The 23899-nt window shown below is 38.4% G+C and overlaps 1 protein-coding gene across 1 annotated transcript in view; it reads left to right on the forward strand.

Annotated features, from left to right (window-relative positions):
- The first annotated feature begins 744 nt into the window (after window positions 1-744).
- The window catches only part of snx30.L (sorting nexin family member 30 L homeolog), a 32764-nt gene continuing 9609 nt past the window's right edge, over window positions 745-23899 (forward strand). Inside the window, exons 1-5 of the mRNA XM_018256438.2 lie at window positions 745-1701; window positions 12570-12758; window positions 21545-21655; window positions 23058-23216; window positions 23442-23637. Coding sequence (XP_018111927.1) covers window positions 1501-1701; window positions 12570-12758; window positions 21545-21655; window positions 23058-23216; window positions 23442-23637 — 856 coding nt within the window. The 5' untranslated portion in view covers window positions 745-1500. The remainder of the gene's footprint in view (window positions 1702-12569; window positions 12759-21544; window positions 21656-23057; window positions 23217-23441; window positions 23638-23899) is intronic.

Raw genomic sequence — 23899 nt, forward strand, 5'->3', positions numbered from 1 at the left:
ATTAACAGACTCATGGAATGCACTTTCCATTCTATTAATAAGGAAAATAGCCGATAGTAAATTTTCAAATAGGAAATGACCAGGTATAGAAAAGTGAGTAAAGGGACTTGCGTCAGCAAATTAGGGTGTGTTTCATGTATCAGCTGGGCAACTTGTAATAAGACTGAGTGGCTGTCAGAAATGGTTGAGGTGTCACTGTTTGTAACAAAATGTTGCTACTTTGTGATGGGTGAGGGTGTTACAGTGATAGTGGGTATGTGTGTGACATGGTGGTATATATGGCTTACAAGGGGGAGGCCCAGACTTGCTGCAGGGAGGCCAGGTGCACTTTATGACTGAGATAATTCCTATTAGGTCAATTCATATTTCTTCTAATCCCCTGGCCACCAATATATTATTTTAATATTTTAGAGGCCCCTGCCACCAATGTTTTTTTTTAAAATATTTTTTGGGGCCCCAATTTTTTTAATGGGACCCTGGTGCCAATGCTTTTTTTAAAAAAAAAAACTTTTTGGGGGCCCTGGCGCCAATGTTTTTTTTTTAAAACTTATAATGGGGCCCTGACCATCAATAGCTTTTTATAACTTGTGTGTGTGGGGGGGTACTTTTTTAGCACTGATGTCTGTGTGGTCTATTAACTGTGATGTGGAATGGGCGGGATCTGGGGTGGGGTTTGGGTGCTAGGGAGGGTGGGGTTGTTGTACGGCCTGTGATTTCTAATGGCAGCCCTGGGTCTCAATCTAGTGAAGAGATGAATACTTTCAGTCAGACACTCTGGGCTCTGGCGGCGGAAGGTATTGTTAACAACAAGGAAAAAGTGTGTATTTTATTGTTCTATAGCACAAGCCACAGGCAAGTCTCAGGATATAGACTGCAGTTGGCATCCAGTTTCCATAATGCTCTGATTCACATAGACTCTTAAAATGATGCCATGTTGTCCTTTAGCTAAGAAACATCTAGCCCTCAGCCGCGTCCTACCCAAACTACCAGCAGCTCTCACGCTGCTTGAATGACCGCCGCCGATCCACTCTCTCCCCGCTCGTCACTCCCCGAAGGCGGCCGCGTGCACGTCACGACGCTTATAAACGCGTAGTCTTGACGTCACAGATGAGACTTGGAACGTCTGGATTAGTGTTCCGGCAGGAGCTGGACCTTAACGGGGTTGCGGGATGTTTAAATACTGATCCGGGACTGCGAGCTGTGTTAAGGAAATCGGGACTGTCCTGCCATAAGCGGGGCGGTATGATGTTGTAGGAGTTAATTAGTCAATAAAGGGCGCTATAGGCGACATTGTGGGGTTATTATAGCGGCTGATTTCTGGGGGTAGTGCCTGTTTACATCTCTCCGACAGAGACGTATTTCTGATATTTATCTCCTGCGTCCTGATAAACCCCGCACAGCATTTGAGAACCCTGGCTTTATGTCTTTGGCTTGTTAACAACAGGCTTGTTAACAACAGGCTCTTCTCGCCTACTGTTCTTGTTCCTCCCCACACTCAGAATGTCAGGCTCCAGTTCTCCCAAATGTACTCCCAAATCTTTACCCACTTCTGGGCAGAAGTCTCTACATGACATCAAGCACCCTCTGAGCTGTTCCCCTGGGGCGGAGGATGATGCAGCAACAGGTGAAAATGGAGCAGTTATTATTGATTCACCAAGCCCAGACCTGGCCCATACTGAACCCAGCAGCATAGCAGATAAGGTAAGGAAGGGCTTATTTGGGCAATGGGTTTAAATGGCTATGGTATGCTTTAGTGCTCATGCTATTGATGCCCCGTATTCTACCTGTTGTTAAACCAAAGTTCTTGGCACCTGGCACATCCTACACTTTACATAGATATGGGAGCTGTAGTTTGACAATGAATACCCCTGGATAACACAGTGAGAAAATGAAGCTATTTAAATTGTACAAGTGGTCACTTTTACCCCAGTTCAGTTTTATGTGTTAGATGAGCAACAACAGTATTGTCTTAAGATGGCCATAGATGAGATTTTTAAAAGATCCGATCATCATCGTGAGACCACGATTATCTCGGAATGTCTTTTATCTTTCTCAGCTACTAATCTTTCACGACTTTCACTTGTTGTGAATCCTGTTGGCTACATATATATGTGTGTTGTGTATGTGTTCAACTATAATTCGCAGAAACTCAACTGACTTGCAGAAACCATCAGGGATGCTGTGAGTTGCATCTCATAGAAGTTTTACTGGGTGCCGTCTCTTAAGGTCAGGGCAAACGCTCAGATTCAGGGAGATTGTTCGCCCGACGACAAATCTCCTCTTCTCCAGGGCGATTAATCGCCCCAACTATCTCCCACCATCTAGAATGTAAATCGCCGGCGGGATGGACACTCGGAGCGCTCCGTTTTCCGAAGCTTCCTTGTGAGACAACTGTGGGTCGACTTTAGAAAACAAAGTGTTCCCAGTGCCATCCCAGTGCGATTTTCATTCTAGCCGGCGGGAGGCAGTTTGGGGAGATTTAGTCGGCCTGAAGAAGAGCAGATTTGTCGCTGGGTGACTAATCTCCCCGAATTGCAGCAGATGTCCCTGCCTTTAGTGTGATTTTAAGCAAATTGTGGCTCACTGTTAATATTTTTAATAAATCTGGTTTTGGGTGCTAATCTATCTAACCCTTATAAAACAATTAAGTAAAACCAGCAAAGTAAGGCAAAGATCACATATGCAAAATAATTTGTCCCTTTGGTACCTAAAAAATTGTATAGATGAAATACCCATCAAGTCTAATTAAATATAGGAATTGGTCTTCTTTATACGGCCCAATGGATTCTATGCATTCAGATCAGTCACCACAATCCTCTTGCTTATGCCCCTGCATCATCTTCTGTATAACAGAGTAGCACCTCCTGGTGAAAATGCCCAGCATGCGTGTCTTACTTCATTAGACATGCATGACTTATATTGTAATTACTTTTGGGTGTAGCTTGGGAGTTCTTTCCACCCCATGTGTCTTAATATTTTAATATATGACAAGTAAAAGGAAAATCCTCCCAAAGCATGGGGGGGGGAGATGATTTACTTTTTGCATAATGAAAGAAAGTTTGATTCCAAGCCACTTTCTAATATACATTAATTTAACATTTTCTGTGTCTTATTTAAATGTAATTACCATGGCAAGCAATGTTTTAAGTAGTCCGCTCTCGTCCAGCTTAGTTTCTGTCTGTCCTTTGCTGTTCACTTAAGACTTGCCAGATGCCAGAAACAATGTAGCAGAAATCAGTTGTCCTCTAGCCAAGACTCAAATTCTTGGATGTTCTGTGATTTAAAGGAAGATGGAACACAACAGAAGCCTACAAGACATTTTTGGAACTGAAGTTGTCTTGGCTTAAGGACTGGTTACGGAACTCTGCCTGATTGTGAAGGGAACAACTAAGAACAGACAGGAACGTTTTAATTCCTAGTGATATAATGTATGTAATTGTAAGAATGAAAATGGATTTCCTGATTATACTCTACCAGCCAGGTTAGGAGGAAGCTTTTGCATGGTGAATGAAAGTGACATAAAACAATGTTTAATTTTGTAATACGGAGCTCTTCTGAATTAATTGGATTTGTAAAGACAAGTTAAAAAAACATAGTTATGCTAAGCTAAATAATATATATTTTACTTACTTAGGGGTTTACAGAACTAGGTAAAGACCAAACAGATGTGGCGCCTTTATCCTCCTAAAACTCTGCGGTGACTGATAATATAAACTTCGCCAGCACTAATAAGTCTGTGTTTCCAGTTCAGTAAACAGTTTGTTTTTGACCTTGGGCTTAATATAGGTTACATGTTTTCAATGCTACTTGTTTGTCTCTTGACCATGGTGTGTGTGAATGTAATAGGGACCTTAGAGTGCAAGCTCCACCGGGCAAGGACTGATGAGAGTGGTTTTATTATCTGTAAAGCACGTTACAAATGTGTTGTAAATATTAATACAGCTTTTATCTGCTATATTCTGTAATCGTATATCCTACATCACAAATTCAAGTTGAATGGCTGCCCTTTGGTGACACCGCAGCATATTTATTTAAACCATATTATTAGTATTTGTGAAGCAAATGTGATTTTTACCAGTGCAGTAGGGTATTATATTAAAATGCATTGAAATCACTTTCATTTTTTTGGTATAACTAGTCCTTTAAATTACCTATTCAAGTTTCCTCCATTTTTAGACTTTTACTTCTCTGGAAGAATTTCCCTTGTCTTATTAGCCACTAGTCAAGTTATTATTTTAAGTAAACAACTAGATGTTGATAAATTGTGTTTAAATCTGAAAACCAAATACAACTAGAATGGAAATGATTTTTTTTTTCCAGGTAGCAATAACGACGAGCATTGCCTCTTCCTGGGTTTCATTTGTATTTTCATATTTCGTATTTGTTTCACAAGACAAGGAGGAAGTTTACCTGTTGTGCTTAGACTCCAAGGTTTAAAGGTGTTTCACATGATGTAGGAAAAACAGAGTGTGACTGTCACACACTCTAGCAGTGTGGCATCATTATACTGTTATTCACTTGAGCTGCTACAAAATTGCACATAGCTTCAATAATGACCGAGAAATCCTAATGAAAAGTATTTCTTGCACATTAAAGCCCACCCTAAATTGAATTATCTGTATTGTATTAAATGCAGGCTTTACCAGCATACCTGTATGTGTGTGTATATATATATAATATATATATACACATACAGGTATGGGATCCATTATCCGGAAACCCATTATTCCGAAAGATCAGAATTACACAATGGCTGCATCCCATAGACTTGATTTTATCCAAATAATCCAGATTTTGAAAAATAATTTCCCTTTTCGCTGTATATTATAATAAAACCGTACTGGACTTGATCAAAACTAAGATATAATTAATCCTTATTGGAAGCAAAACCAGCCCATTTATTTAATATTTACATGATTTTCTAGTCTAACAGACTTAAGGTATGAAGATCCAATTTACGGAAAGATCCCTTATCCGGATAACCCCAGGTCCCGAACGTTCTGGGTAAAAGGACCCATACCTATATCACAAGTGGGTTTCTCAAATAATATATGTTCTATGCTGATTGTGAGAAAAGCTAGTTTGAAATGCTGCTGTCTTGGACTATGAGTATGCTTTGTGTCATTATCTGCTGAAATTCATATTTATGTGTAAATAGGCAGTCCAATTAGGTAATTTGTATAACCGTCCGTTATTTGACATGCATGTTAAAGCACCTAATGGGTATTTAATTCTCTAGAATTTGAGGAGGTGACATTTTTATAAGTAAAATCCACTACATTTGGGTGGCAAGTTTTCGAAACCAGAATCCCAGGAGGTATGTTAAGTTTGTTCTGCCTGAAAATCACTGCAAGTGGTGAATAATAAGCAGTTTTATTCAGGTGGCGTGACTGGGAGAATGTAGACTACCTAATAGCTGAGCCTCTGATTAGCATTACTTCTGCATAAAGTGCAAGTGTCTAAATACTATGAGTAGATGCTAACCGGCTGCATTGTGACTGGTCGTATTTTATGGCATTTCATTTGGGTCATTGAACTTTCGCAATGGCAGCTGACTATTTGCTGGTGCAACAAAATTGAATAGCCACTTGTGCAGCAGATAAGGGGACTTTTTTTTTTTTTTAGCCCTCTGGTAGTTGACATTTTTAAGTTATTTTCCATTCTATCTGCTGCACCTGGAATGAAAGTCTGGACTATATTCCAGAGTTTCAAGGAAAGCACTTGATTTTGGAATTCTAAATGTTTCAAAGCAGAGTAGAAGAGTAGTCTACTACTGTAAATGTTTTTGTTAGAAGTTTAACAATTTGAGGATTTTTTAACTGAAGGATTTAGATTGGATCACATGCAGTTTTAGATTAGGGCATTACCATGAAGAAGAGATGTTGGTACAGTCTCAAATTCTACACTGGAATCTGTATGGAATAGGGATGCACTTAATCCACTATTTTAGTTTTTGGCCAATTCCCGAATCCTCTGTGAAAGATTCAGCAGAATCCTGAACCAAGTCCGCTCCCTAAGTGGCATATGTAAATTTGGGAAAGAAGGAGGAGAGAGAACCTTGTACACAGTTAAAAAAAAGTTTGACTAAAGGGGGCCCATACAGTAAGATCTGCTCTTTTGATGAGAGTAGATCGGGCCTAGGACCAAACGATCAGATTATAATGATGGCAATGATGGGTTGGTTGTAGGCCCACATCAACTAGCCGATGCGGTCCTCAATAGCAGGAAAATTCAAACCTGCCCGATCGATATCTGGCTGATTTTTGGCCAGATATTGATCGGGGAGACCTGTCTGAAGCATGCATGGGCAGATAAGTCCAAAGGACTGATATTGACAGCTTTAATCTGCCCATGTATGGCCACCTTTACTTATTTGTGTGAAGAAAAGTCTTGTGAGTTTCTTAATTTTTTTTATTTGGATTTGATTCAGCCGAATCCTGCTGAAAAAGGCCAAATCCTGAAATGAATCCTGGATTCGGCCCATCCGTAGTTTGGAGCGCCAGTCATTGAACGCCGTCTGTCTCACTGGTAGTGATGCCTGGTATCTCTTCTCTACCACACTTCTTCTAAATATCTATCCTTGACTATTGCAGTGAATGAACATCTGCAAATTCTTTGTCACTCTTTAGCACCAGAAAGCATCATTCTTATAATATGTGTAGAATCTTTGGCACCATCATAAAAGTATTATTATTCTGATGCTACAATTTCAGGTTCCCTTGTTGATCAATTCTAGGCCATTTGTGTGCTAGCATTCACGTACGGAATATAACACTCCCATACAGAATACAAACATAAATGCTCTCTCAGGTTTAATAACTAATTTTTTTGAATATGGAAATCAACAAGTACATTTTATTTCTTTACACCTGCTTCATGTCAGTTCAAGCTATCATTTTTGACCAGGGTGCTTAATTAAAACTGTACCTTTTTGCTTTTTTTAGAGCCATCTGTCTTCTGCTAGCTAGAACATACATGGTGAAAGTGTTCTTTGTCAATATGTCACAAGCTTGTGCTTGGAGCAGGGATTCTTTAAATAGCCTAAACATGCTAACTGATCAAATATGGGAAGTTAAAGGCTGGACCACATCTGTAATAAACTGTATAGTCTTGTGACCTGAAAAATGTGGCCCAGTCAAATTAACTTGCCAAGATGATGATAGCAATTTGTATATTGTCATAATCGTGCTACATACTGTACGTGAGCACTAGGAATGGGTGCAAATTTTCACTGCAAAAAGCCCCCATAGACTCCCCCATACTGTGTAGTAAAAAAAAAGTCACACAGTTCTGTGAAAAAACTCCCATTGACTTCAGTACGTTTGGTGAATTTCTTTCCTTTTTGAAAAATTCTTTGAATCAAAACAGTTCAGATTTGCCCATTACTAATGTTCCCCAGCTACCCCTGCACAGGTGCCCGAAGTCCACAAGCAATAGCACCTGTCCTTGAATATTGGTGGCAGCAGGGTCAGTTTGGGAACTTCATACTGGCTAAAATATGCCAGCAGATAAATTGCCTCTTTTTTTTTTTTTTTTTGATAAAATATACACTATTGGCTAGATATTTATGAAACAAAATGTGTTCCTCTTTTCTTGCTCTACTCCAATACATTAATATGAAAGTGTTTCTTTACAAAGAGTTAATTTTCAATTTAATTATAATCACCAACATGCCTTTATCTTCAGACTGCCCTTGCTGGTATTTTGGTTTGGTGCTGTTCAGTTTTGCAGCAAAAGCAGGACAAATTTGATAATCTTTTACAAAGTTTGGCTCAACATTGCTGTTAGGATAAATATATTGAGACTTTTTTATTAACTTATCCCTAATAGGAAAATGCAACTTAAACGTATTGTGTTAACAATTAACAGTTATTTGACAGTGCATTTATTAAGCCTGGAAAAGTAACTCTCCAGCAAGTTGCACAAAGGTACTCTTGTAAATGCTTACAGGACATTCAAAAAAAGTCGCGTCCTCCTTTTCCACTTTGTGTAAATTGTTACTGTTGCCCTGAATGTCCTACTGATTCCCAAAGAGAGAGAGACCCTCCTTTTTTCCCATTTGTTAATTAGGGAACTTTGCCAACACCTTCTTCTTGACAAGAGAGTTTATTCTTGCACAGTGATGGTTCTTACTTACTGACAGTGAGATATTGTTTGGGGAAATGCAAAAATACAGACGTTTTTCCTTTAGGATGTTTTATGACATACACTGCATATTGGTGCAAAAGCTATATTAAGTTTGCACAAAGGAAAACATTTTGCAATATGTATATTTTCTTTAAGGACTTTTATTGTGGTCCCCACCCTTTGATCTAAGGTTAATGACGCACATTGCATTTGCGATTGGATGAACAGTTGCTATTTGCTTCAGTAGCAAGGGTACTTGGAATAAGTGCACCATTAGCTAAATAAATCTCTTTATTGACTTATTACATAATAGTTTAAATAGTTCAGTAGAAATTGGTATTTCAGATTGCACCAAATCAACATTGCTCAGTGGAATGTTAGGACTCTTCATCATTTCTTCATGATAAGGAATAGTGTTGAACAAAACATTCTTTATCTTGTTTGCAGTTCTGCTTTTCCCTATAATAATTAGAGTTGAGCACATGACTGCTCTGCTGAACATGAATGTGACTTATTTAGATGTCTTAACATATGAAAGTCACATTTTACTATACAAGTAGGATCATTGCTGGTTTCACACAAGGTGCATTATATATGTTACCATTAAGATAGGTGGGGTGTGTATTCTTAATTTAGAACCTAAGTTGGATATGGCAAGGTTCTATGCATCTTGTGCTGATTTTTACTTTTAAATCCTTTTTACTAGAACCTCTTTAGATACTTCAGCAAATGTTCTACTTTTAAGCATGTTTCAGCAACCTTGTGGGTTTCCGATATTGCTGAACTGTGGTTGATCTGCTGGTGGAATGTTGAGATGCACTAGAGTCTGCTTTATCTTGTCAGTTATTGTTCTATTTCTTGTTCCCATATACCTCCTTCCAGAGTGTTCTTATCGATCTAATGTTTGGAAACCTGTCAGAACTCAGAATAGAATTATTGGGTGTAGGGGGTACAGATATTTGATGTGTTGATTTTGGGGCATTGTCTGCCATCACTGGTGACACTGGTTGGGGAAAGCAGTGGGCAATATCATTGTTGGTATTCATGTGGAAAGTAGCACACATAAACACTGAAAATCACATGATATTCTTCTAGCCTTAAACAGGAGGTTCTACCTTTCCTTGTCAAGTGAGGCTACAATTTAAGGTAGCCTGCATTGTTGTGGCTTACACAGTAAGCTGAAATTCTTTACATTCATTCATTCATTCTTCCCTTTAATCTGCTTTTTTTCACCTTCACAAACATAATATTCTGCATATACCTTATAGCAGGGATCCCCAACCATGAGCAACATTCAGAAGTAAAAGGAGTTGGGGAGCAACACTAACATGAAAAATGTTCCAAATAAGTTCTGTGATTGGCCATTTTGCAGCCCCTATGTGGTGTCCACCTACATTAAGGCTCTGTTTGGCATTATACCTGTATTTTATGCAACCAGAACTTGCCTCCAAGCTTGGAATTTAAAAATAAGCACTTGCTTTGAGGCCACTGAGAGCAACCTCCAAGGGGTTGGAGAGCAACATGTTGCTCATGAGCTACTGGTTGGGGATCACTGCCTTATAGTATAAACTCCCTCAAGGTTGTCTTTTTTTTTTTTTTTTTTGTCCTTGTCTATTTTCAATTCACAACCTACGCTACACTTCTTGGCTATATATATATAAAGCGACATGTAAAATAATCATTGCAGCATGAAGATAACTGTCATGGTAACTTGTACAGAGCAACAATAAAGCAGCCGTTGTGCAGCTTTTTCTTTCCTTCCTATGCAATACAGAACCCAGCCGTGGCTGTATGAAAGCCAGAGTTCAATTGATGTTTGAAAGAATCGAGGGAACACCAGTGTTCTTATTATTATTATTTTGAAACTACAGATAAAACACAAATGCTTTATCGGGCCTTCCTTCCTGCAGCCACTTCCTATTCAAATGAATTGAAACACCCTGCTAGAGTCCTGCAGCAGGTTGGGTACCCATGGACTACCTGCAAATTGTACAGGGGGCCTAGGGTTCCTCATGTTAGTTTGCAGGCAGCTTTAAAACCTTAAAAAACTAGTTCCCCAGGGTTTGTGTCACTTTGTGATGTAACTTCTGGTCCCAAGGCTGTCCTGTCCGAAATTACTAACATCATCTCTGTGCCCCCCCCCTCAAGTCAATGATTGGTTACTGCTTGGTCACCAGGGTAACCAGTCAGTGGAAACCAAGAGAGCTTAAAAGCAGGAAGTAGTTCTATTATGTTACACATGCAGTCACTCCAGCCTTTATACATTACATTTTTGCTTACTATATTTGTAACATTTTTTATTTTGCACAGCCTATCCATTTACCAAATCTTTTTATTTTTATACTGAACAATTCCTTTAAGTGATCAATACACTTTGTGCCATAGACTGCACCAGAGTAATACCTAAATCTGCTCTATACATCCCCTCTTGGCTGCCCCATCTCTTGGCACATACACAATGCCATTTATACGCATGCACAGATTGGATATTATCACATTTTCTCCACCAGCAGAGAAAGCTACATACATGTGTGCACTGATTGAACAGCATATTAGTGGACACACGTGGATCTGAGTGGGACAATGTGTTCCCCCCTCAACATGTGACAGTAGCCTAAGGGTTAATGTAAAGATGCTACTGGCCAAGTAACCCATCACAACTATAAATCCTGATTGGTTGCCATGGGTGATGATACTTATAAATGTATTATTATTAGAAAGAGTTTCTGTTATATCCAGCTGTCTCTTTTTAAATTTATTTTGCTGAGATACTTCTGCCTTTTCCACTCATTAATGTTGCTAATACTTGTGCTGCCATACAGCTGGATCCTGTTTTAATCCCTTTGTATGGCAAATGACCCGGCTGTTAGTTTTAAGTGTAGTTTGTAGCTAAAAATGAGGTCAGTTCCTGGATACATTAGCAGCCCTACATTAGTTTTGCTGTGCAATATCCTGTATGTGTCTGTGGTAAGCCGCTTCAGCAAAAAAAGTGACTGTGTATCTGCATGGGTTTCCTCTGGGTACTCAAGTTTCCCTACACTTCATAAACATACCGGCAGGTTAATTGGCTCCTGAAAGATATTGTCCATATTGTTTGTGAAAGTAATAAGGACCTTAGACTGGGGCAGGGACTGATGTGCCAATGCTATAGTAAAGGGATACTTTTTTCAAAGCATATCCATTAATAGTGCTGCTCCAGCAGAATTCTGCACTACAGCAAACAGATTTTTTTTTTATATATATATTTAAGCTTGAAATTTGGCATGGGGCTAAACATATTGTCCGTTTCCCAGGAGCCTTCAGGCCATGTGACTTGTGCTCTGAGAAACATCAGTCACTCTTTAGGGTGGTGGCAGACTGGGAGATTAGTCGCCCAGCAACAAATCTTCTCTACTGCAGGTGACTAACCTCCCTGAAATGCCTTCCCACCAACAAGAATATGCATCGCCAGCGGAATGGCATACGAATTGTTTCAGATTTCTGATGTTGCTTCACAAGGAAACTTCGGGCGACTTTGGAAATCAGAAGCGATTCGTATATCATCCCACTGGCGATTCATATTCTTGACGGTGGGAAGGCATTTCATGGAGATTAGTTGCCCACAGTAGAGAAGATTTGTCGCTCTGAAACTAATCTCCCCGTCTACCACCACCCTTACTGCTACACTACAAGTTGAAGTCATATCACCCCCCTACCTTCCCTTCCCATGTCTACCACTATAGTAATGCAAACACGACCTAGGGTCGTGGTATGATACAATGGTAAGGGGAGAAACAACAGCTGTCTCAAAGCAGTTCCATCCTGATCTGGTTTGTACTCAAAGCTCGGAATCAGGCACAAAGTACTGAGATGGCTGCCTCCACACCAATATTACAGCTAAAAAAGATACATTTGTTGGTTCAAGAATAAAATTTTAAATGGTGGAGTGAATTATTTGCAATGTAAACAGTATAAAGATTAATTTGGTATAATGCTGTTTATAAAACTTTCACTATAATAACCTCCATATTGCATATGACATCAGTAGATCTTCTACATGATTTTTGTATGTAGACAGCACCATCCAAAGTAATTTTTCTTAAAAAGCTTTTATTTGAAGGGCTTCATCTCAGACAAGAATACAGTTCAGCAACGTTTCAGGCTTACACCAGCCTTTCCTTTCCCGCTTGAGGAAAGGCTGGTGTAAGCCTGAAACGTGGCTGAACTGTATTCTTGTCTGAGATGAAGCCCTTCAAACAAAGGCTTTTTAAGAAAAATTACTTTGGATGGTGCTGTCTATATACAAAAGTTGCAAAATTTCGGCTGGAAGTGGCTGTCTGAGACGTGCACCTGGTTGACACACTAACTCGTTGGTGAGTGCTGACTTTTTATCTACTGTGATCTTCTACATGAATCATATCACTTCTTGTTGTTTAGCTCTGCTTTTTTTTTTTTTTCCATAGGACCTGAGTTTGCCCAATGGTACTCCAGCAGACACATCCAGCCCAGCATCCTCATCGTCACTTCTCAACAGACTGCAGTTAGATGATGACTTGGATGGTGAGACAAGGGATCTTTTTGTTACAGTTGATGACCCAAAGAAACACGTGTGCACTATGGAAACCTACATAACCTACAGGGTGTCAACAAAGGTAGGCAAACATCTATTATTTATATATTTAATCTTTTCATGTTTGTTTAGAAATATAGAAAAATTAAATTTTCATTTGCATTCACTTTATTTTTAGTAATGACTCTCATCAAACATATGGCCATGCTTATTTTTTGTGCAAAGCATTTTAATCATTGTCCTCTATTATTACTCATAACTTTTTTTAATAAAAAGAAATTGCACTGAGTATTCTGCATAGGAAATAGTATTATATACTTTTGCTGAAGTAGAGAAAAGTAATCCAAAGGCTAGTCAAATGTAATTCCCATGATCTCCCCTCTGGAGCGCTATTGCTAGTGGCTTTGGCATTGCAGAGAATATTCTATGGTACACATTTATTGCATTGAGCATATGCATAATGTTTTCTTGATACATTTACTGTTGGTATGCCGCAAATCTTTTAAACATTTTGAGAACATTCAGGGAAAAATGTAAATGCAGCTTCTCTTTTTGACTCCGCCAGAAGTCGAGGACCAGTAACACAAAAACATGATGTACTGTTACCCTTCCAAAGGCTCAAATATAGTTTAAATTAAGATGATGTGCAGCCGTAGGGCAGTGATTAAAGTCGTCTGTGTCTGAGTTGACATTTATGCAATGATACTGATCATTGAATGTGGTTTACGAACTTGACATGATTATTTCATTCACTTCTAATATCTTATAGTTTAAAGCAGGCACTGTATAGGGATAGCATGGTTGAGCAGTGGTTAAAGGGCACCTGTCGGTCTACTAGAGCGCACACTCCATTGGGGGGAAACAATACTATTTGGCCATAAACCACTCCTAGTGAACATGGGTAAGCTTCCGTATGGGCAGCTGTGTTTGCTCAGACACATATTTAGCAAGCTGAGACACTTTTTATTTGCATTTATTTCTGGTAAAATGATAAATGGTACCGGTAGTTTATAATGTGCCTAGATATTCTCTTTCTGCAGCCTTCCATAAGTATGAGATGCCACATTGATTATTTCAGTAGATACATGCTACTGTGCTTCACAAGTGGTCATATGTGGGTATGCACAGATGGAATTCTATGATTAACCAATAAACGTCTAATGGACACTCTTTTTACAGTCAAACACTCTATAAGAACTTCAAATTATCTGGGAACCTAACTCTGGGTTAACAATAGGATTCAAACCATTAATTGTGGATTCAGTTAGATAATATATTGTGATAATGTAATACATCATGTCTTATTGGATGCAAACAGTAAGTAGAGATTGCATTAAATATGCATCTAGAAAGCTCTGACATAATCATATAGATGTAGAATAAATTCAGTGCTTGAAGTCTAAAAGTCTGTCTTCATGTTGGGTGATGTTGCTGGCTACTGTAAATAAGCCAAAGCATTTAAACCTAAGTTTTTGCTTATGTGGGGCCATTGCCATCCTTGAATTGCATTGTCCTTTCAACTGATATTGGCCATCAGACATTGGCTGTGCTTTGGCCATCTGCCGATCAATTAAGTATCCCTAGAATTGTTTTATACACGGCTGTATTTAATATATAGGCACTCAAGCGCCTGAGCCTAGGGAGGCAGCTTTTGGTGTTGCCCAAGGGTGCTTTTATAGTACAATGTAAATGTGCGAGTTAAAATGTGCTGGATAATTACAGACTACATAGCTCGGGTGTACCTGTATGTCTGTGATCAGCACATAGGCAGTACCCAGGCCCTTATGCACATGCATCAATAGAAGAATAAGGGGATGGCTGAGGCACAGCAGGATGGTGCAACAATGGGACTTTACTGCCTGCGGCAACAAAACACCTAATATTATGTGTCTGCAAAGTCTATGTCAAGCATTTTGTAATGTTTTAGGACTGATGTTGCGGGTGAGGCAAAAGGGTGGTCATATTTTCTGCAATTACAGAATATGTTGACTCAATTGCTAGTCCTATAATATGAGTCAATGATCATTTGATGTAAATGCTACTGAAAGTTAGAAAACCCTAAGAATTTCAGTTTGTAATTTTGTAATGACCTAGACAAGCTATGTAACAAGAGTTGTCCCTCTAAAGAACCAGTAACCCCAAAGAAAGTAAGGTTATTTGATTTCATACAGTGTTGGAGTATATAATTAATCATACAACAATAATTGTCACTTGTGGAAAGGCAACAAAATGCTGCAAAATATCCTTCCATGGAATATAATGGTAATCGCGCTGACAGGTTCTGTTTCAATAGGCAGTAAGCATTTTGATGTGATACTGGCAGTATCAGCACATTTCACTTTATAGTTTATGGTAGGGAATTTTCCAGTCTGTGTGTGCACAATAAAATGTCTCATTGCCATTAGCCTGGCCTTTAGCCACTGTCTCACTGCAGGCTGGCTTTAGCACAACCCACTGGGCTCATACTATGTTTACAATGTCATTTCCGAAGCCAGAAGGGAGCAAATACTTGGGTTTTCTTATAGCTGGTGCTGTAGGATACTATAAGACGTCAATGCTAACGTAGAAAAACTGTACTAGAATTCTGTTCTGCTGTGTGAGGGCATAGTATCCCTTTAAATGAAAATGGCATGCTTTCTAGAACTGGTGCAGATTTTTGGAAATGCAGACTATTTATGCATTATGTATAAATGCACATACAGCTTCTTTACTTCTGCTGCTGCTGTTCTTTGATTGTACAAACATCTGTTCTTTTTGTTGACGCATGCATAATTTAGCGGGAAGGCTTAAAAATCCCACACATGATTTATATTGTGTAATGATTTGGGTAAAACTTTGCATAATTAACTGCATTTCCAACCTTCAGTTGTCTCTCATCTGTTTTTAGCCAATGTCATGCCACCAGGCTGCCAGTTCAAGAGACGACCTGTAACGGCAAAGTAACAATAAATAGCTATTTCTTTTTAAAGGTTTTTTAAAGGTTACTGATTTTAACAGCAACACAAAACAGAGAAAACAATATTCTGTTGCTTGATGCGAGACAAGAAATAGCTATTAAGAGATGGAGCTAGTGCTGTTATTTTAAAGGATCGCTCATGTTGAAATACATTGACTAGTACATAATGTATATTGCACACTGCTTGCATTGTAGAAATATTTGTAATGAACCATATCCAGCAGTGGGGAACTGCCTGACCTTCCCTATTTTGAGTTTCCTGTGCTATGTTCAACAGAAACAGAACACATCCCTCTCCAGTTCTTTTTCCCAAAACAGCTGGATGGGGGTGGTGAGGTTGAAACATTTTTTTAAAAAAAATATATATATTCTGTATGTTACATTATTAAAATAAACACTTTGTTGGAGGCAAATGCTCTGCCAGTTTTTCTTTTTAAATAATTTGCTATCCATTGGCTAGTGACACTCATGATGTCCTAAAAAGGGTCAGTGTAATGGGTTAAAATAAACTGTATGCAAGGCTGCTCTATCATTACTCTACTAGTGTTCAGCTTTTGACTATGGCCAGCAATGAAAACTGATGTCTCAATTTTTCTTTAGTAGGACTCCTTTATGAACACTGGGCACCTTTACTTTACTGTAATTACCCATATCAACCTATAGGCCATTGGCATTGATACTTCTGCTGCAAGTTCTATACTGAAATCCGGTCTCTGGTTTCTATGGGTTACTGTAATGAGTGCTGTACTGTAATTACCAAGTGTTAATAAATGAACCTATCTATCTAGTGTAATGCTGTATGCATTGTTTATGAATTGAAACCTCAACCAACCCACCCAAGCTTGTTCTCAAAGTTTGCTTCTTGATGGTCACCCAACCATCCCAGCCCTTTAGACATCTACTTGACTTCAATATGAAAAAACCTTGTCCAGGTGGTTTATTTGATCACTGAGGAACCACTGGCCAGCAGCCATTCCTTAGCTTGTGCAAAACGGTGTTGCTCTTTCTATCCCTAGTCTATTTGATAGGTGTGTTACTGAATGACTCACGGTGCTTGTTTGAAACCACTTTATCTACTTCTGCAATGTAACACCACCTACATGTTATTTGTATTGTCATTCTTTGTTTAAAAGGCAAGCCTTTGAGCTTTGAAAGCTGTTTTGGTGGCTATTTTGGTGGCTAATAACTTGGTCATTCTATAAATGTGTGAGTTGTGTTAAATAGATACCGGTATATGATGAAACATTCTTTCGCTGTGTCCTGATTTTTATAATTTAGACATGGATATTGGGGAAAGTGTTGACTTTTTTTTCAGTCCAGATAAATCAAGTCTTTCAGTAAAGCAGCATTGTATTATTCAATTATGAATTGTTTTAAATTGTTTTTTTTTTTTTTGGTTGGGTTAACCCTTTCACTGCCAGCCGATAAAAAGAGAACATCTACTGCCAAGCAATATTACATTTACTTATGTTTTTTGACATGAAAACCGACATAAAAATATGGCAAATTATGTATTTGGGGTTTTTTTGCGGAATGAATTGGGCTTGAGCACTTTAACAAAATTCTGTACTTTTTCTGGAGATGTAATAAAAATTTTGAGTGAAATAGTATTTTTATTTTGTCTTTTTTTTCTATGAAACATTGCATTTACTGATTTTACTGTTTGTAAAAGCCCTGATTCTGCTGAATGCAACGATACCAAATGTGTATTGGTATCCCACCTTTCTAGTCCACAAAACACCCCCATAATAAAACAACGTTTTGTACAATTTTACATTGAAACTGATTAGTGCATCTCTGAGTTTATGTTTATGTGGTATATCTTATGATAGAAGTGAAACACCCCCCCCCCCCAAGTTAGGTATTTTTAGAAACCCTATACTTCTAGGTTTTTAGTTGTTGTATAGTTTTTGCTCCAAATGCAGTTGCCATCATACAGACCACCATAAAACTCAACAATATTTTTAAAGTTTTTTTTAAAAAAAAAAAAAAAACTGAAACACCATCAGTCACAAAGGCAAAAGTTAACTTGAGAAAAAATCTCCAATAAAAAATCTTCAATTAAGCCAAATAAGAAAGGAAAAAAGTTCTCCCTGAAAAACAATACCCCACATTGTATGGGTTCACCTAAAGACATGGCCTCCAAACACCCCAAAACAGGGGCAATATATAAGGGCAATTTCAGCTCGAAAAATTGAGGCTGAGCTTTAAGTGCACACCTTGCAGTTCTTCAGAATAAACCCCATCTTACCATTAAAAATACCCCCCGCAAACTATATATTCCTTGAAAGTGCACACCTGCAACTAATCAGTGATGCAATCCTTGAAAAAAAAAAAAAAATCAAAGTTGGATTTCTCCCCAAAATTGCCATAACTTAAAAAACCTGCTAAATATCAGTCTGGAATATGTAATTGCCGTGAACAAAATGATACTCCTCATGTATGGTTGCACCCAAACAAAACACCCCAAACCAGGGGCAATCACTAGATTTGTGGCTGTAAGTGCACGACCTTACATTTTTTTAGTCTAAACACTCCCATTACCTGTAAAATATCCATATAAACTTTATATTCATTGAAAGTGCACACCTTCAGCTAGACTTTGCAGTTTGGCCTGAAAAGGGAGGGAAAGAATCCAGTTAGATTTCTTCACAGAATTGCCATGACAACTAAAAAAAAACTTGCTAAATATCAATTTATACCAAAAAAAACCCCACATTTATGGGTGCACCTAAAGACAGGGCCATCAAACACCCTAAAACAGGGGCAATGGCTAAATTCGGGGCTGTGCACACTTTGCAGTTTTTCAGTCTAAACACCCCCCTTACCTGTAAAATACCCCCACAAACTATATATTCATTGAAAGTGCACACATGCAGAGGCATCATACTTGCTTTCCTACATGCAGAATTGTAGACGCAGGTCTTCATAAAAGTTTATGGCTTAGAATTTGGCGGCTTACCAGCTCTCTGTTTTGCAATTATTGACTCATCGTGGATTGTTGTCAGCATAAACACATTTTTTCTATATCCTCATATAAGTGGAAACCTTGGCCCAGTAGTGGAGAGATGATCTCACGTACAATTTTGCCACTGACATGGGGACAACCAGGTTGGTCTAATTGTCCTTTCCTTCGTAAATCAAAAAATAGCGGGTGTACTCCATGCTGCTTTCACACACTTTATAAAATTTGATCCCATGTTGCACGTTTGCTTGGGATGTACCGACGAAAGTGAATGCACCCTTTGAAGAGGATAAGGGTCTCGTCAATACAGATGTTTTGGTTGGGGATGTAAACTGCAGCGAAGTGCTCAGACAGGCTATATATAAGGGGCCTCAATTTATGCTGACTGTCATGGGATGGATCATTAGGGGATACAGCTGTAGCATTATTGTTGAAATGCAGAAACCAGAGCAGTGGATTCCAACGATATTCGTCTTACTGTAGCAAAAGATGAAACCACCTTCCTTCCTGTGGATCTTTTAGAAGACCAAATTTAATGAAATCTGCATTGCCTGAGCTGGAGCTAGAGGGGCGACTTTACTAACAGAAGTTAAATGCTGCAAGACAATTTTCAGAAGGGCTTAGCAGGCTTGCACTATATCTGCAGCCTCCCTAGAATTACACAAGCATGATACAAATGTTTATTCAGTTTTTGCTGCAGTCCCAGTTCCCATCGCTTGACTTTGAGCAACTCTGTAGGTTGACTGTGTACTGGGTGCAATTTATTGAACAGTGACTGGCTGTGGAAACAAGGTATCCTTGGAAATAACCAACCAGTATGCCCCTAGCATGTTGAGCATTGGTGTAGGCCGTTTTACCTAGGACTGTTAGATAGGGCTTAGGTAAGTATTCATTTTATTAATTTTTAATAAAATAATATACGATACTAGTAAATAAATTGTATTTTGTGTCAGACATTACCGATATTGCCTGACTCTTTCATCTACTTCTTTCTCCAATTGACTAAAATGCAAATAGTAAGTTCGTAGAACATGAGAATCTGCAAATGCCTACCCCCAAGCAAATAGGAAAGTGCTAGGACACTCATAAAGTTTCATTTAACAAACCAACTTCAAAAATAACCTCAGCTGCTACCATGGCAGCAGAAAAAGGCCTTAAGCTATAGGAAATAGTTTTCCAGCCTATTTCTTCAATGTGTTTTTTTTTTTTTTCATTCATTTATTCCTAGATGTGCAAGTAAATTACTCCTGCCTGTTTTCTGTTGGTTCCGTCTCATAGGCTAGCTAATCTTTTTTCCTCTCTGCATGCCAAAAAAAATCAGACTTGAGAGACGTTTATATACTTCCAGCTACGTTTTCTTCCACATGTACCATCGACCGCGAGCCAAAGTATTCCTAATGGAGATCAGATAAAAATGTTCGGTTTTCTTTTCAACTAAAGAATAAAACAAGCCACTTTGTAATATAACATGAATATCTGTTTCTGTAGGGTTTTTAAAATAAAACCAGTTTTTATCTTACCCTCACCATCCTACCTGTGAAGTAGGCAGGCATGAATGCTGGGTTCTTTTTGGCTGCCACTCTACTCACTAGAACAAGTTGCCCCCAACACTCACTAACAAGAAGACTGAATACTGTGATATTTTTAATGTGACACACAAAGTATAATTGGTGCTTGTTTTGCTGTAAACACAAGCAGCACCCTTTTCCCTTGATCACTTTTTAAACAAATGTTTTCTAAAGAAAAAAAAAAGTACTTTGTCTATTTTGAAGCTTCCAGTTTGGAATTTAAAATTTTTTGTCTGGTTGTTCCAGTACAGGTATACCAGTACCAGTACAGTTATGGGACCTGGCATCCACGATGCTTGGGACCTGGGGTTGTCCAGAAAAGGGATCCTGCCATAATTTGGCTCTTCATACCTTAAATCTGATAATAATTTAGACATTAATTAAACTCAATATTATTGTTTCCCAAATCAATAAGGATTAATTGTATGTTAGTTTGGATCAAGTTCAAGGTACTATTTTATTATTACAGAGAAAAACAAAATCATTTTTAAAAGTGAGATATGGGAACGTCTATGGGAGATGGCTTTTCTGTAATTTGGAACTTTCTGGATAACACGTTTCCAACAGACCCTGCACCAAGCTTGATCCCCTCAAGTTCTTGAAGAAAAGTAATTGCTGTGAGATGGCCCAGTGAACCTGAGCAGCTGTAAAAAGAGGAATGGTCAATTATTGACAGACCTAAGTGTGCTTATTTGCTAGAGACCTTTTTGCATCAAGTTTCCATCAAGAATGAATGTGTTAGGCCCTCCGAGCCGCTGTCGTGTACAGTATTATGTATAAAATGAGACCAAAAACCCAGGGAACTATTGCCTTGGCCAAAACACTTATTGAAGGGGATTTATACTTGTGGATTGTATTTAATCAGTTCTCATTTGCATTTAATAACTTAAAATTACAGTTATGGTATAATGTGATTTGTAGTAGAGATTAAAACAGCAGGAAATATCAGTTTGGTTGTGCCACAATCAGTCCACTGCCTCCAATAATTGTGGTGCTGAATTGTGATTTTTGTGTTCATCAGTTCTGTTCTCTCCATATGCAACCACAGAGTTTCATTAGGAGAATCACCTCCTGCAGTGTTCTCCAGGGAATGTCTCAGATTTAGCTGACACACTCCAACCTGGTTTCAGCAATAGCCAAGCACTTCAGGGTGCTTTCAGGTGATTTTCTCTGCCAGACATTTCTGCTGGTGGGGGAGAGGAATGATAGTCAACGTTAACTAATTCAGAAGCTGTTCAATGTATCTGCCTTCCATGTTTTTCTGTTACAAGGGCATGCTTTATTCAACCTAAAGGTATTCTCGTTTATTCATTGTTGTATGGATTTGATTAATAGATGCATATGTTTTCTCTCTCTCTCTTTCTCTCACTCTTGTTTAGACAACACGGACAGAATTTGATCTGCCAGAGTATTCGGTACGCCGAAGGTACCAAGATTTTGATTGGCTGAGGAATAAACTTGAAGAAACCCAACCCACCCACTTAATTCCCGTAGGTAGTATGAAAAAATGCTTGTGCTCCCCCCCGTTGGTTGCATTTCTGCTGCAGTTAAAATTTGTTTTATTTGTATCTTTCTGCACATACTCCTTATTATCAGGAAAATTCAGGTTTATCCTGATGGAACCTTGAACCTATGGATACCACTTAAATTGGTTAAAAAGATCCCTGATAGTTTCCATAAGAACACAACTGTCTATAATGAACATCAGTCTTAAAAATCTGATATTAGTTTTACTAAAAGCCACTCTATCCCTCTTTTGTAATAAAAGGAACTTTTGCCCAGGTGTGGTAGGTAACCAATAGCAACTAGTAAGATATTTGATCTTAAACATATTACCAGTACAGTTACATGGAAAAGTAGCAACTTCCTTCTAATATATAACATGTCTTATGGAAACAGTAGTATTTCAGCAGTGACATAAAGTTTATTGGATTAACAGAAAATATGCAATATGCATCATAATAAAATTAGACAGGTGCATACATTTGGGCACCCCAACAGAGTTATTACATCAATACTTGGTTTAGCCTCCTTTTGCAAATGTAACAGCCTCTAGATGCCTCCTATAGCCTTTGATTAGAGTCTGGATTCTGGATGGTGGTATTTTTACCATTTGTCCCTACAAAATCTCTCCAGTTCAGTTAAATTTGAAGGCTGTGAGCATGGACAGCCTGCTTTAAATCATCCCATAGATTTTCCATGATATTCAAATCGGGGGACTGTGACGGCCATTCCAGAATATTGTACTTCTGCCTTTGTAGATTTCGAAGTGTGTTTAGGGTCATTGTCTTGTTGGAATATCCAACCCCTGCGTAACTTCAACTTTGTGACTGATGCTTGAACATTATCCTGAAGAATTTTGTTGATATTGGGTTGAATTCATCCGACCCTCGACTTTAACAAGGGCCCCAGTTCCAGGCAACCAAAAGAGCTGCAAAGCAGGAAGTAGTGTTCTGGCTGTTATGTTAGACATCCAGTCACTCCAGCCTTAATACATTACATTTTTACCCAACTATCTATATTAGAAACATTTTTTTATTTTGCACAGCCTATCTATTTACCCAGTTTTTTATTTTTATACTGAACAATTCCTTTAAAAACAGTGCTAATTACAGGCTACACAAGAAAATAGCTTAGAAAGAATACTTGAAGATGAATAATACAACTTGCTTTCCTAGTGCAGATCTGTCGGACTCCATTCTCAAGGGCCGATTTCATCTTTCAATGCTTTTTCATAGCCTTCACCCTTCCCAAAGCCATTTTATAATAAGTATACATGGTTCTCTTGTTATAGTTTCAATTTTTGAATTTCATATTGGTCAGCGTGTTGCATCTTCTTTCTGCTGTTTTAATAATGACTTTTTCTTTTTTTCTCCCCTTTTTTGCTATCAGCCACTTCCTGAGAAATTTGTGGTGAAAGGAGTTGTTGACCGCTTTTCTGAAGAGTTTGTGGAGACCAGGAGAAAAGCTTTGGACAAATTTCTTAAGAGGATTGCGGATCATCCAGTCCTGTCTTTTAATGAACATTTTAGTGTCTTTCTCACATCCAAGGTTAGCACATGCAGAAGCAGCATCCCTGAGCAGGGAGGGGTTTAAACTGAAGAATAAGATTACCCCTCGCTACTTGACCCTGTTGTGATGATGCTTTTGATGTAACTACAAATCATATACCTAATAATATGCAGTTGCTGTTGGTCAGATTTGTTTGCAAGGTAATCAAGTACCATTTTTTTTTTTTAGAAGACCTTATGTATTGCGCTTTCTGCCCATTAACAGGACCTGAACAGCCACAAAAAACAGGGTATTACTCTGCTTTCTAAAATGGGAGAGTCTGTGCGGTATGTGACAAGTGGTTACAAACTCCGGAACCGTCCTGTGGAATTTGCCACCATAACCGATTACTTGGACACATTTGCACTGAAGCTTGGCACAATTGACAGAATAGCACAACGCATTATCAAAGAGGAAGTGGGTATGTTGAGAGGTCACCATTTGTAGATCATTTTATGGACAAACTGACACCAGTTGATCAATAACTAAATTAATGTTCCCCTTGTTTTCATGACCGTAACATAAAAATATTTACAGCTTTTTCGCCTTGAATGAGTGCCAGCGACGACAGCATCTTAGTGTATTGTAGTATTTGTATTTTTTTTTTCTTAAATTTTAATCAAAGAAAAAAATAGGAAAGAGGAGAAGACTGTATAGTTCTACTTGAAAGCAGATTAATCAAG

This window comes from Xenopus laevis, chromosome 1L (assembly GCF_017654675.1).
Source record: "Xenopus laevis strain J_2021 chromosome 1L, Xenopus_laevis_v10.1, whole genome shotgun sequence".
Taxonomy (NCBI): domain Eukaryota; kingdom Metazoa; phylum Chordata; class Amphibia; order Anura; family Pipidae; genus Xenopus; species Xenopus laevis.